Genomic DNA, 12,233 nt, shown 5'->3' with positions numbered 1-12,233 from the left:
AACCTGAAATCTCTTTTATTTTGTCTTATCTATACATCTCGTTGTTGAGATGATCCTTTGAGGGTTTTCCAGTATTGAAACAACCTCTACCATTTGGTTTTTTAGCGTTTCAATTTTATAGTATTCAATTATGTCTTATACGAATTTTCTTACATAAATCAAAGGCTCTATCCCAGAATTCAATTTTCAATAATCTTGTTAACATTGGTGGTGACCAAATTCGGAAACCTTGATTTACTATGTTCCCATCAAGGAGCATAATTAAAAAGGTTATGGTTTGCCTAGGGTTGCAACCTTAAACAATCAAAATAAAGGTGCACTTCCAAATTTTATAATGTGCCGAGAATTCTAGGATGGTGCATTCAAATTAAACGGATTTATAAACACATAGAGGTATTGAAAATAGATGGTCCAGATAATGTATTGCAATATATATTATTTTTAAAACTTAAAATGTCTTTTTTTCTCCACATGTATCTATCTACATGATCTATTATATATTTTTCCAACATCAAAACAACCCTTTTCAAAGAATTTTAGAGATGCACAATAATTCCACATTTTAAGATATTAATCTTATATAAACTTCTTCCAAATTGAAAATAGTGGGTGGATTATAAGAACCACGAGTGACCCACCGGTCCCTATTGAACTTCTATACCATTATTATACTAAAGGACAAATATACTATCGACACAATTGTCAATTTCTATAAGATTGATGAATCCCAAAGAATGGTGATAGCCAAATCACAATATTAAAAATTAAAGGTATTATGGTAAAAACAAAAAGGGGGCTTCTGGGGAAGCAAGAAAGTGATATCTTCTTTGGTGCAGTTTCTATAAGGTTGCAACCTTAAACAATCCAATTAAGGTAGACCTTAAAATTTTATTATAACATGTAATGTTGTTGTAAAAAATACTTAGTATTATCTTAAAATCTATTTGCATACCCGATTAGAAATTTTTAAATTCCAAAAATGGTTAAAATCAAGTATAACTATGAATATATGAAAATCTTAAAAATGGACGGTCTAGATAATGTGTTGCAAGATGCACTATTTTCGGGACTCAAAAACTTTTTTTTTCATATTCATTCATCTCGATGTCGAGATGATCGACTAGAGGGTTTTTTTAAAATTAAAACAACATTTCCGATAGATTTTTGAGGTGCATCTGCGATTCTACATTTTAAGGTTGCAACCTTATGTAAACTTTTCCCCTCTAAATACTCATATTTTTTATGATCATCTCTTTGAGAGTTATGAGAAGGGATCTCCAAGATGGAGATGGGTCTTCAAGAGAGAGAGACATGGCCACCAAGAGAGAGGCAATATTTCTATAGGATTTTGGATTAGTTAAGTTTCCATTTCTAGATAGAGAAAGTCTCATGGTTTCTCTCACGTTGCTTGGTTGAGTGCCGGTGGGAAAGAAGATGTAGATCGATGGTGCTGCACGGTCGATAGAACAAGTTTAGAAAGAAAGATCCATGAGGGTTTTTTATCGATGTTTAGATAGAGGTATTATCTTTTGTTACCCAAAATTATAATCTTTATTGAAATAATGGATTTCTACTTGTCGATACCGTGGATATAGCCCTATGGAGTGGACCACATAAATCTTGTATTATAGTGGTGTGATTATGTTTTTTGTTTTATTCTTTCAGTTGACTATTGTTGTATTCACCTATTCGCAGTTAGCCAATCATATACATTGTCTAGGGTGAGATCCCGGTGTTTGGGATTCCCGATTCTACAAGCGAAGGATTCTCGAGGACCCTAGAATTGGTGTCAGAGCTCAAGAGAAGTGTGTAGTAATTTGAGGAATGGCTAGTTACAAAATTACTATAGAGAAGTTTGATGGAAAAAATAATTTTGAACTTTAGAAAATTAAAGGTCATGATATATTGGTACAACAAGATCTTTATAAAGCACTCTAAGATGCCATAAAATATTAAGAATGATGATTGGAAAGAAATAGATAGGAAGGCACTCACCACTAGTTGCTTGTGTTTAGCGAGTGAGATATTATTTCATATCTTAGGAGAAAATACTACGGTGAATTTATAGGCGAAGCTAGAAAGCTTGTATCAAACAAAGTCCCTCACAAATCGAATTTTCTTAAAAAGAAAATTGTACTCTTTGAGGATAAGAGATGGTATGAAAGTGTCGAAACACTTGAATAAATTCAACATTAGTATTTGTCAACTCGAGAGCATTGGGTTAAAGGAAGATAAGGTGGTAATATTGCTATGTTTGTTACCGGAGTCTTATGACAAGCTTATTACCAACTTAAGTTGTAAGAATGAAGAATCCATCAAATTAGATTCGGTTTATAGTGCTCTACTTGTCAACAAACTTTGAAATAAGGTATCAATGGATGATTCGATGGGCTCAAGAATGAATGTACTTGTGGCAAGAGGCCTGGGAGAATGGGTTGGTTCATCAAGAGAGGGGATCTTATGATAAAGGTTATTGGTTTTGTCGTAATCCCAACCACACAAAAAAAATTTGTTGGAAAAGAAAAAGGTTAAATTGCTCAAAGGGTTCCGGCTCGAGAATGGAAGATCAGGGTCAAGCCAAAAATGATGCTCATCTAGTTGAAAAATCAACATCCAGATATGTTGAAGAAGATATATTGAAGAAGAGGTATTGATTCTCTTCATTAACAAATATTGCATGCATTTTGCTCATGCAGCAGCATATTGTACACTTCATGTTTGGGAGAAAGAGGTACTTGGGGTGACTCTTTTTTTTATATCTAATATTTGAGATCCATCTGAGAATCATCGTATGTTTATTTTTAACAAAAACATTCTCTTCATTTGACAGAGTGCGTACAATTTGCTCATGCAGGGGCATATTGTACACTTCATGTTTGGGAGAACGAGGTACTTGGGAGGACTTTTTTTCTTTATCTGAAATTTTGAGATCCATCAGAGAATCATCATATGTTTATTTTTAACCAAAAAATGGATTTTGAGTCTTCAACATTACTCTCCAAAACAATGGGCAGACTTCGTTCAATGGGCTTCGTTCAATATTGGGATGTTATTTTTTCAGGAACAAGCGGAGTGTGATATGGATTTCTTTTCTATTTTCCTGAATTTGAAGATGTTACATCAAAAATGCTTCTTGATTGGGTTTGACCTAAGGGAGTAAATGGATAGTATGCTCCCATAAAAGGCTAGAATATCAACTTCTCTTATTTTAAAAAGTGTCAATGACATATACACATCATTTTCCAAATATTAAGTCAAACATCTCGAGGAAGAACCAAGAAGCTGATGAAGTTTGGGTTCTACCATCAAGACCACCTAAATCTAGTGTTTTTATGCTTTTGCACCACCATCATCATCATCCTAGCTTTATCTCAATGATTTGAGGTTGGCTATATGAATTACGTTCTTTCATATATATGAATCATGTTGTTTCATACTTAGGTTCAAGATTCATGATAAGATGTGACAGAATTTTATGCAGGTTGCCTAACTAATGCAACCCACCTCCGTTACCCAAACATGGGAAAGTTTAAAGTCCTCACCCTTACCTGATGGTTTTGCTCCGTCGCTTTATACAATTAAAAGAGTCCTAATTTTACATAGTTACACCCACTTCATTCGACATACATAATAACTTTTTTTCTCAATTATGTAATTCAGTAAACAATCCGCACAACCTCGCCACATTAAGGCATATTTGATTAATGGATGCGGTTGCCATAAGCACCTCTTCCATCCGATTCAGAATCAACCGCTTCCATGGGGTAGAACGGACATTGTGGCTTCCCATTTAAGCTCATTTTATTTTTGTTTTGAAAGACACGAGAAGCAGCTTCCGAAACAGCATTTCCCGTTAACAAATACAATAAGTGCTGCAGTAACTAAAAGTTGTTGCTTCCATTTATCAAACACAAATCAGCTATTTCTTCACATTAAAAAACATGGGCAGTGGCTAATCATTAATCTTTACCAGCATCCTAAGTCATTTTACATATTCAGTTCAAAGTGAATCTCGTTCCGTAGGGTTTCATTTTCATAACGTACTCTATTTCCAATTGTAGCAAGATGGTGTATTTCCACCTGTTGCGAGATGGTCCTGTAGCCAACCACCAACTACTGTCATTTTTCTTCAAATTCTTGTTCAAGGCTTGGAATGGTTACATCAGATGTGAATACACTTAGACCTTTATCCGATTACCTAAGCTTGAAACACACACACAGCCTCTTAATATCTGATCTCCTAACCTTGAAACACACACTCAGCCTCTTAACATACGATCTCCTAACATTGAAACACTCTCAGGCAGGCTCTTCTGATCATTCTTTGGCCACATTCATCTCGAGTTGGTCTTGCAAGTGAATGTGATATGTGTAATAGAAGAAACAAAGTCGGGGTTGGTGGGTGTCCTTACTCTCTTTCTGAACCAGTAGTGATACCTAACGACCCACACTGCATCCTTGTAGACATGGCATTCCTTGTTCATACTCGACTTCTATTTCACTGTCTTTCACTTCACTTTAATGAGAGCCTCTGCCCATTTGAGCACGTGCTCTCTAGAGGCCGTTCAATTCCTTTTCACTGTTTTTCAATCAAATAAAAAATTCCTTCTCTGTTTCTACTTTGCTTTTGAGGTCACTCCAACTGGTTAACGGTCTCGTCAACATTAGTCAGTTGACATTGTCCTAGGCAACTAATGTCCTCGACAAGGGGACCAAACACATCAAGAGTACGGATAGCAATGGACCCAGACCCAAATTGGGACCCACCAAGTTCACCCGACACAGGTCTAGATATGGGTCCAACATTTGGACCTTGGGTCCAAAACCTGGATCTGTACACTATTTTGGTCCGGGTTTGGGTCAAGTTGGACCCTACCCATAAACTATTGGAGATAAAATGCTTTAGGAAAAAGTTTGTATAGACTAAGGCCCTAAACAATCAAAGTAGAGCCCATCTCAAAAATTTCATTAGAAGATGTTTTAATGCCCAAATATCCTCAAATTGATCATCTCGACATAAGCTGCATTGACATGAGAAAAAAATGGATTTCAATATTTGGAAATAGTGCATCTTGTAACACATTTTTGGACCGTCAATTTTCAAGAATTTCAAGTTTTCATAGATTTGCTCGATCTACACTATTTTTTAAGCTTTAAATTTTATAATTAAATATAAAATATATTTTAAGGCTATCACAAATATTTTCATTATTAAAACCACAATTCTTGACACTATTTGAATGTGAGCTTCAATTTGATCGTTGAGAGCCTCCGCTCTATACAAACCACGCCCAATACTTTAAGCCCTATTCATTTAGGTGTATTAAGGATCGTACACAATAAGAACCCGTAGACATCTTTGACTATTAAATGATAAATCCAATGGTTTAAAAACCGGATCGGTGACCCGGATCGGGCTTTTCAAAAACCGATCCAGATCGGCGAATCGACGATCCGGATCGGCGAATCGGCGGTCCGGATCGGAATCGGGTGAATCGGTCAGAATAAAGCTTCAAAAAAATCTGAAAAAATTATTAAAATTCATTATAAATATTGTTTTTTAGGAATTCAATAAAAAATGAGGGTACTCCATTAAGAATTTTCATGTTTTTGGATGAATATGCGAATATTGATATGTTCTTTCCCTGCATGAACCGCCATTCAACATTTAATTTACATCACACAAAAGGATAAATATAGAATTATCATGGAATAAGTATATCAACATACATGGACTACAATAAAGCATAAAATTAATAACATACGATCTAAAAATAAAATGATAGACGACGTTGTTGTTCTTCTTGGTCACGTTGGTGTCATTGATTGAATTCGTTTGACAATTCATTGATTCGATCTAAAAACGAATCATCGATATTAGCGGGCGTCTGACTATTCCCAAATCCCTGAGTGTTAGTGTTTTGTTGTGTTCCCAGTCCAAAATCCCCGAAGCTTGTCCATCCTTCATGCTCACCTGCACTGTCGTGCTCATCCCTACACTGTTGCTGTTGGGACTCGATATGTGAATAATATGGCTGGGATAGGGTGGCCTCAGAATCATCATCTCTCTCATTTTCTCTTAGACCCCCTTCCCACTCTCCCTCATTAGGTGCAATATCATCGACATATTGTGGATACATTGGCTAGCTGCTTCCTCTTTCATGCCGCTCATCAGTTTCTTCAATATCTTCATCACCGATAGCCTCAAGGAACGCTCTCTTGTGCAACACTGGCTCCTCCTCTTCGACTACCCATCGGTCTGCTGTGTCTGTGACAAATATTGTGTCTAAGTCTATCGGCCCATAGTCTTCAAGCTTCCTTCTTATTTGTCGCTCTCTGAGGTTTAAATTATAATGAACGTAGACTAGTTTATGAAGCTTCTCAGAAGCGAGTCGATTCCTTCTAGTAGTGTGCAACCATTGGAACGTACTCCAGTTGCGCTCACAGCCAGTAGCAGAACATGTCTGGGAGAGCACCTTGATTGCTATCCTCTTTAGGTGAGGTGCATCAGTACCATATATCTCCCACCATTCAGCTGGATTAAAATGTAAAAAGCATTGTAAGGGCAAGAACAATTCATAAGATTAATATATGAATAAACAAAATATTAGCGAGGGGATAACCTGGATCCATCATAGTTCGAGAATTTCTGGCAAGTCTAGTTCCGAAGGATCCTATAGCATCCCTATACATAGCAAGCTAAAACAAATATATTACGTTTTAGTGCATTATTCCTCACAAATATAACAACTCAATGAAGTTCTTACCCAAACATTAAATAATACCTCTTGTATTGCTGCTACTTGGTTTCGATAGCTTCTCTCCAACCTTGCAATAATGTATCTGACCCCTTCCATAATCTTGTGGGGTTGTTCAGGTGTCAAATAGAAAAATTTTGGGTTGAAGTAGTAACCTAAAAAATATATAGGTAGAAAAATGTCATTTACAATTTCATAAAAAAATGATTTAAACTGAAACATTGTAATGATATAAATATATATTTACCAGCATAATGAATTGGACGTCCGAATTTGTTGTTCCACCTCTTTTCTATAATCTCGATCACTTTGCTAGCAAAATTACACTTCTCCCCAATAGCTGATTTCGCCCTCTCAATACCTTCATAAAGGATACCCATGGTAGCTTTCTTATCAGCATCCACCATTCTTAACACCGTGACCAAAGGGGCAGTGGCCTCTACAACACTGGAACATCGAGACCAGAACAGCCTATTTGAGATTATGTTATCCACTTTTACACCGGTACTGGACTTCGAGAGGCGGTCATTTAACCACTCTTCACAAGTAAACAATCTCTTTAATGCACCTTCAGATTGTCGAATGGAGTCCACAGCTAAGTAATCGGTCGCAAAGCGGGTTATGGCAGGCCTGATTATCTCTTTTTTCTTAGAGTGTTCTCTAAACAGAAATAATATTTTCGAGTGGTTGTATATAAATCTCGACACCAACCTTGCTTCATCTAGAGTCTCCTTCACAATTTTGATCTCACCGATTTCCTCTAACATAAGATCGATGCTGTGTGCAGCACACGGGGTCCATACTAGATGCTTCCTCTTATCCATCAACTTGCTGCCCGCAGAAACACATGCACGCGCATTGTCCGTAATAAACTGGACTACATGCTTATCCCCCACCTCCTCCACTATCTGATCATATAGTCGTACGTAGAAGTTTGCATCCTTCTTCGTCCCTGATACGTCTTGGCTAGACAAAAAAGTTGTACCTTTTGGGGAATAGGCCAAGAAGTTTAAAAACTCCTTTTTGCTAACTTTATTCAACCAACCATCACTCATGAGAGTAATTTCTGTCCTTGGCCAACTTTGTTTATATTCTTCAATCCACTTTTTAACTTCCTCTACCTCTTCGTCTAATATTGGCCCACTGAGCTCATATGCCGTCGGGGGTTTTACCCCGGGCCCGGCTCTCTGGATTGCACTAACCATAGGTGGAAAATATGGGCTATTGGCTGCATCAAAGGGAATCCCTTTATCGTAGAACCATTTACCAACATATCTCCCTAACATGTTTCTTGTACCTTTAACCATGCATTTTAAGGTCATCTGTTGTGACTTAGGCTTTGAGAGAAATGGGTCTTTATGACCATGACCTGCAATGCTGGCACTCCTAGGTAACTTAGAAACAATTTCTTCAACAACTGATTCTTCTTGATACATATTGCCACCAACCTCTCCATACATATTTGAGCTGGGCCCGCCATACATGCTCGAGCTGGACCCGCCATGCATATCTGAACTAGGCCCACCATGCATATCGGAGCTAAGCCCACCATGCATGTCTGAGCTAGACCCACCAGGCATTCTAAACCCACATTCCCTCTGATATTGTTCATATAAACTCAATCTTGTGGCCATGTCCAGCTCATTATTATATTGCTCTTTTAGGTCATAATTATATTGCTCTTCTGTATCATTCCTGCTTGATGGTGTATATAAACTAGCTATCTCCTCATTCATCCTATGTTTGGCAATTTTTTTACCTTTGCTAGCATTAAGAATTGCCACCATCTGTTTTTTTACATTACTAGGGACACTAGTGCATGCAGAAACTTCTCCCTTAACCCCTGCCAAGTGTTGCTTGAACCTATGTACCCCACTACTTATCACTCTTTGACAGTAATTACAAATAATTTTGTCTTTCTTGTTGGGATCAAGTCTGACCCCATGTTGTCATGCAGAGTCTTCTGTAGATCTTGACATGATTCAACTGTTTTAAGATGTAAAAAGTTTAAATTAACCTGACAGTTCAAAAAGAAAAATAATCACAATATGTAGTGATAATATGTTGCGGTAGTTCATGTAGTCATATTCGTTGTTATTTGTTATTGCAAAATACCTTTTTTGCCAATAATATTTCGTACATATCAATTACAAACATTTAGAATAATACAAAATGCAAGCTCCAAACATGGCTACAACTCAATTATCAAGAACATACATTTTTTGCATTAAAAAATTAATAATAAAAACAATTCTTCAAAGAGCCGGCTAACATCAGTCATTCCAACTTAAAAATCCATGAACAACAGATAAAAAAAATACAGTTTTGTATTGAAAATATAATAACATGCATTTTTTTGCATAAATAATCCATCAACATACAATTTTTTCAACAAAAACTTTAACAATAAAAATTTAAAATATGGTTTAATACCTCATGATAATTAAAACCTTGTCACGATTTTCACATCTTTTCGGAAAATCATCAATTTTCAAAAAATTCGATCATGAAAAAAAAAAAAAAAAAATTACAGCAAACTCAAACAATAAAAATTAAAAATTAGGTTTAAATGTTTAATACATCATGATAATCAAAACTTTATCACAATTTTCACATCTTTTCGAAAAATCATCATTTTTCAAAAAATTCGATCATGGATAAAAAGAAATAAAAAAAAAAAAGTACAGCAAATTTTCAAAAAATTCGATCATGGATTAAAAAAAAAAATTAACAAATTTTCAAAAAGTTCGATCATGGATTAAAAAAAAAAATTCATAAATTTTCTAAAAATTCGATCATGGATTACAAAAAATTCGATCATGGATTACATAAAATTCGATCATGGATTACATAAAATTCGATCATGGATTACAAAAAAAAAAAAAAAACATAAAAAAACAAAAAATTCGATCGTGGATTACAAGAACAAAAAAAAACAATTCCATCATGGATTACAAAAAATTCAATCATGGGTTACAAAAAAAAAAAAAACACAAAAAATTCGATCATGGATTACAAGTAAAAAAAACAAACATTTTGATCATGGATTACAAAAAAGTTGATCATGGATTACAGAAAATTCTATCATGGATTACAAAAAATTCGATCATGGATTACATAAAATTCGATCATGGATTACAAAAAAGTCGATCATGGATTACAGAAAATTCTATCATGGATTACAAAAAATTCGTTCATGGATTACATAAAATTCGATCATGCATTACAAAAAAAAAAAACAAAAAAAAACAAAAAATTTGATCGTGGATTACTAAAAAAGAAAAAAACAATTACATCATGGATAACAAAAAATTCAATCATAGATTACAAAAAACTCTATCATGGGTTACATAAAAAACAAAAAACAAAAAATTCGATCATGGATTACAAAAAAAAACAAACATTTCGATCATGGATTACAAAACATTCGATCATGGATTACAAAAAATTCTATCATGGGTTACAAAAATAAAAAATAAAAAATAAAATTCGATCATGGATTACAAGAAAAAAAAACAAACATTTTGATCATGGATTACAAAAAATTCGATCATAGATTACAAAAAATTCTATCATGGGCTACAAAAAAAAAAAAAAAGTGTTCTTCACAGAGTCGTTTTACATAAGCGATTTTAACTCAAAAATTCACCTCCAAGTGAATAAATTACATCCAATTGACTATATTTTCTGATAAACAACAATATAAGGAATCAAAAACCTAAATTTTTAACACATTATTTCTAATATATCATGAAAACAAAATCAAAAGGCGGAAAAAAAAAAAAAAAAACAGCGGAATTTGGTTCCGCAGACATCTCACTGTTCATATCAAATTTCTTGCTGTAATTGACCAGATTACGTAAAATTGAAAATTTTAAATCATACTAGACACAATAAAGATTAAAAACCCTAATTATTGAACTCATTTTGTTCAAAATATGCCATGAAATAAATCAAATGGCGGAAAAACAAAAAAACCCAAAGTTCTTACCTGTTTTTGTGAACCGAAGCCTTCAATCTCCAAAAAAGTCTGTTTTTCTCAACGATTATCACAAATTAGTAACAAAATCTTTTGATTCACAGCTTTAAGATCAATATTCCTACAAATTTTGAAAGATTCATGCCCTATTTGACATGAAATTTCAGAAATGGCGGAAACCCTAAACCCCGAATTTTTCTTGATCCAAAAACAACCAATTTTTCCACCATTAAATCGTTAAAAAAGCTGAATAAAGCTGTTTACAGCCTGAAAAACAGATCACGTGCCGAAAAAAACAAAAAAAATGATCAAAAAATGACAAATTTGAAAAAAATCCGTGAAGAACACTGTGCAACCCGTGTTCTTCACGGACTCGCCGATTCCGCACAGTGAATCGGCGAGTCACTGTGCGGAATCGTCCGGTTCTCTCTAGAACCGGACGATTCCCGGTTTTTGAACCGATCCGGTCCCTTTTTCGTGAATTCCGAGTCGAACCGGGCGAGTCCGGTTCGACTCGGCGATTTTTAAAACGCTGGATAAATCAAATGGCTAGAAATCTAATGCGGGTGATTGTGACTTTATTGCCAATAATATGGGTCACTGATGTTAAAAAAATAGCAAAAAAAAAACACGCTCATAGTGAGGGTGACAATGGACCCGACGGGTACAGGTATGGATCGAATTTTTGGACCCGGATATTATTCAAGTCCGAGTCTAGGTCCAGTTGGACCCAACCTGTTGCTATTGACAACCAAGGCTCTCTCGATTACCCCTTGTTGGCAAATCGGGATAACACAAATTCCTACTTGATGTGGTGAGCACTCTACAACAATGAATCCAACAACCCAAATAAAATAACTCAAGAAATATTTGTGTGTGCAATATATTTGGGAAAATTATAGAATCATGAAACAAGTAATATAGGAAATCACTATAACCAAAACACGAGAAAAAAGTTGAGGACACACGAATTAACATGGTTCCCCCAAAATGGGCTACATCCACGAGCAAGAGGGCAATGATGCATTCATTCTCCCAAAAAAGAAATTTATAAGCTTAAGGTTTTGTAGAGATTACCTCATACATGCAAAGAAAGTTCAATAGAAAGTTCCTACAATAATCCCACCATCAATTTTGTCTCTATCGACTAACGTCGTCACTGCAAGGAAGCCACGATCAAATTCGGCCCATTACAAGAGCTATAATGGTGCTAAGATTTACACTAGAAACCCTCAATATCTACCTCCCAAACTTCTTTAGACCTATTTTTTCTCTTCTATTCTTTTCTCCTTATGTTTTCTCTCTATAAAAATGTCTTTTATAAACCTCTACAAAGGGTTCAGTTTCTATGGAAAAAATGCTCTTTAACAAAAGAAAAATACCATAGGGGGTGATATTTACATCATATCTCAACGATCTTCACTTTGATGCAAAATCATACCCTTGTCATGCCAAACCATATCTAGTTATTCCTTTTTTCAAGAACCTAGAGAACT

The 12,233-nt window shown here is 35.1% G+C and overlaps 1 protein-coding gene across 1 annotated transcript; it reads right to left on the bottom strand.

Annotated features, from left to right (window-relative positions):
* Positions 1-1,426: 1,426 nt before the first annotated feature.
* LOC148780767 (uncharacterized) lies at positions 1,427-10,263 on the bottom strand. Its single transcript, XM_088874855.1, has 4 exons — positions 7,006-10,263; positions 6,786-6,913; positions 6,624-6,699; positions 1,427-6,535 (listed from the first exon to the last, which is right to left on the bottom strand). Exons 1-4 carry the CDS (start codon positions 8,543-8,545, stop codon positions 6,144-6,146), a joined length of 2,136 nt encoding a protein of 711 aa, XP_088730981.1. The 5' UTR covers positions 8,546-10,263; the 3' UTR covers positions 1,427-6,143.
* Positions 10,264-12,233: the final 1,970 nt, after the last annotated feature.

The sequence above is a fragment of the Amborella trichopoda genome, chromosome 8 (genome assembly GCF_054954075.1).
Source record: "Amborella trichopoda isolate Santa Cruz 75 chromosome 8, AtrichopodaSantaCruz75HAP2 v2.0, whole genome shotgun sequence".
Classification (NCBI taxonomy): domain Eukaryota; kingdom Viridiplantae; phylum Streptophyta; class Magnoliopsida; order Amborellales; family Amborellaceae; genus Amborella; species Amborella trichopoda.
Note: the sequence above shows the minus strand (reverse complement) of the source record. Positions and strands in the feature narration are given on the sequence as shown.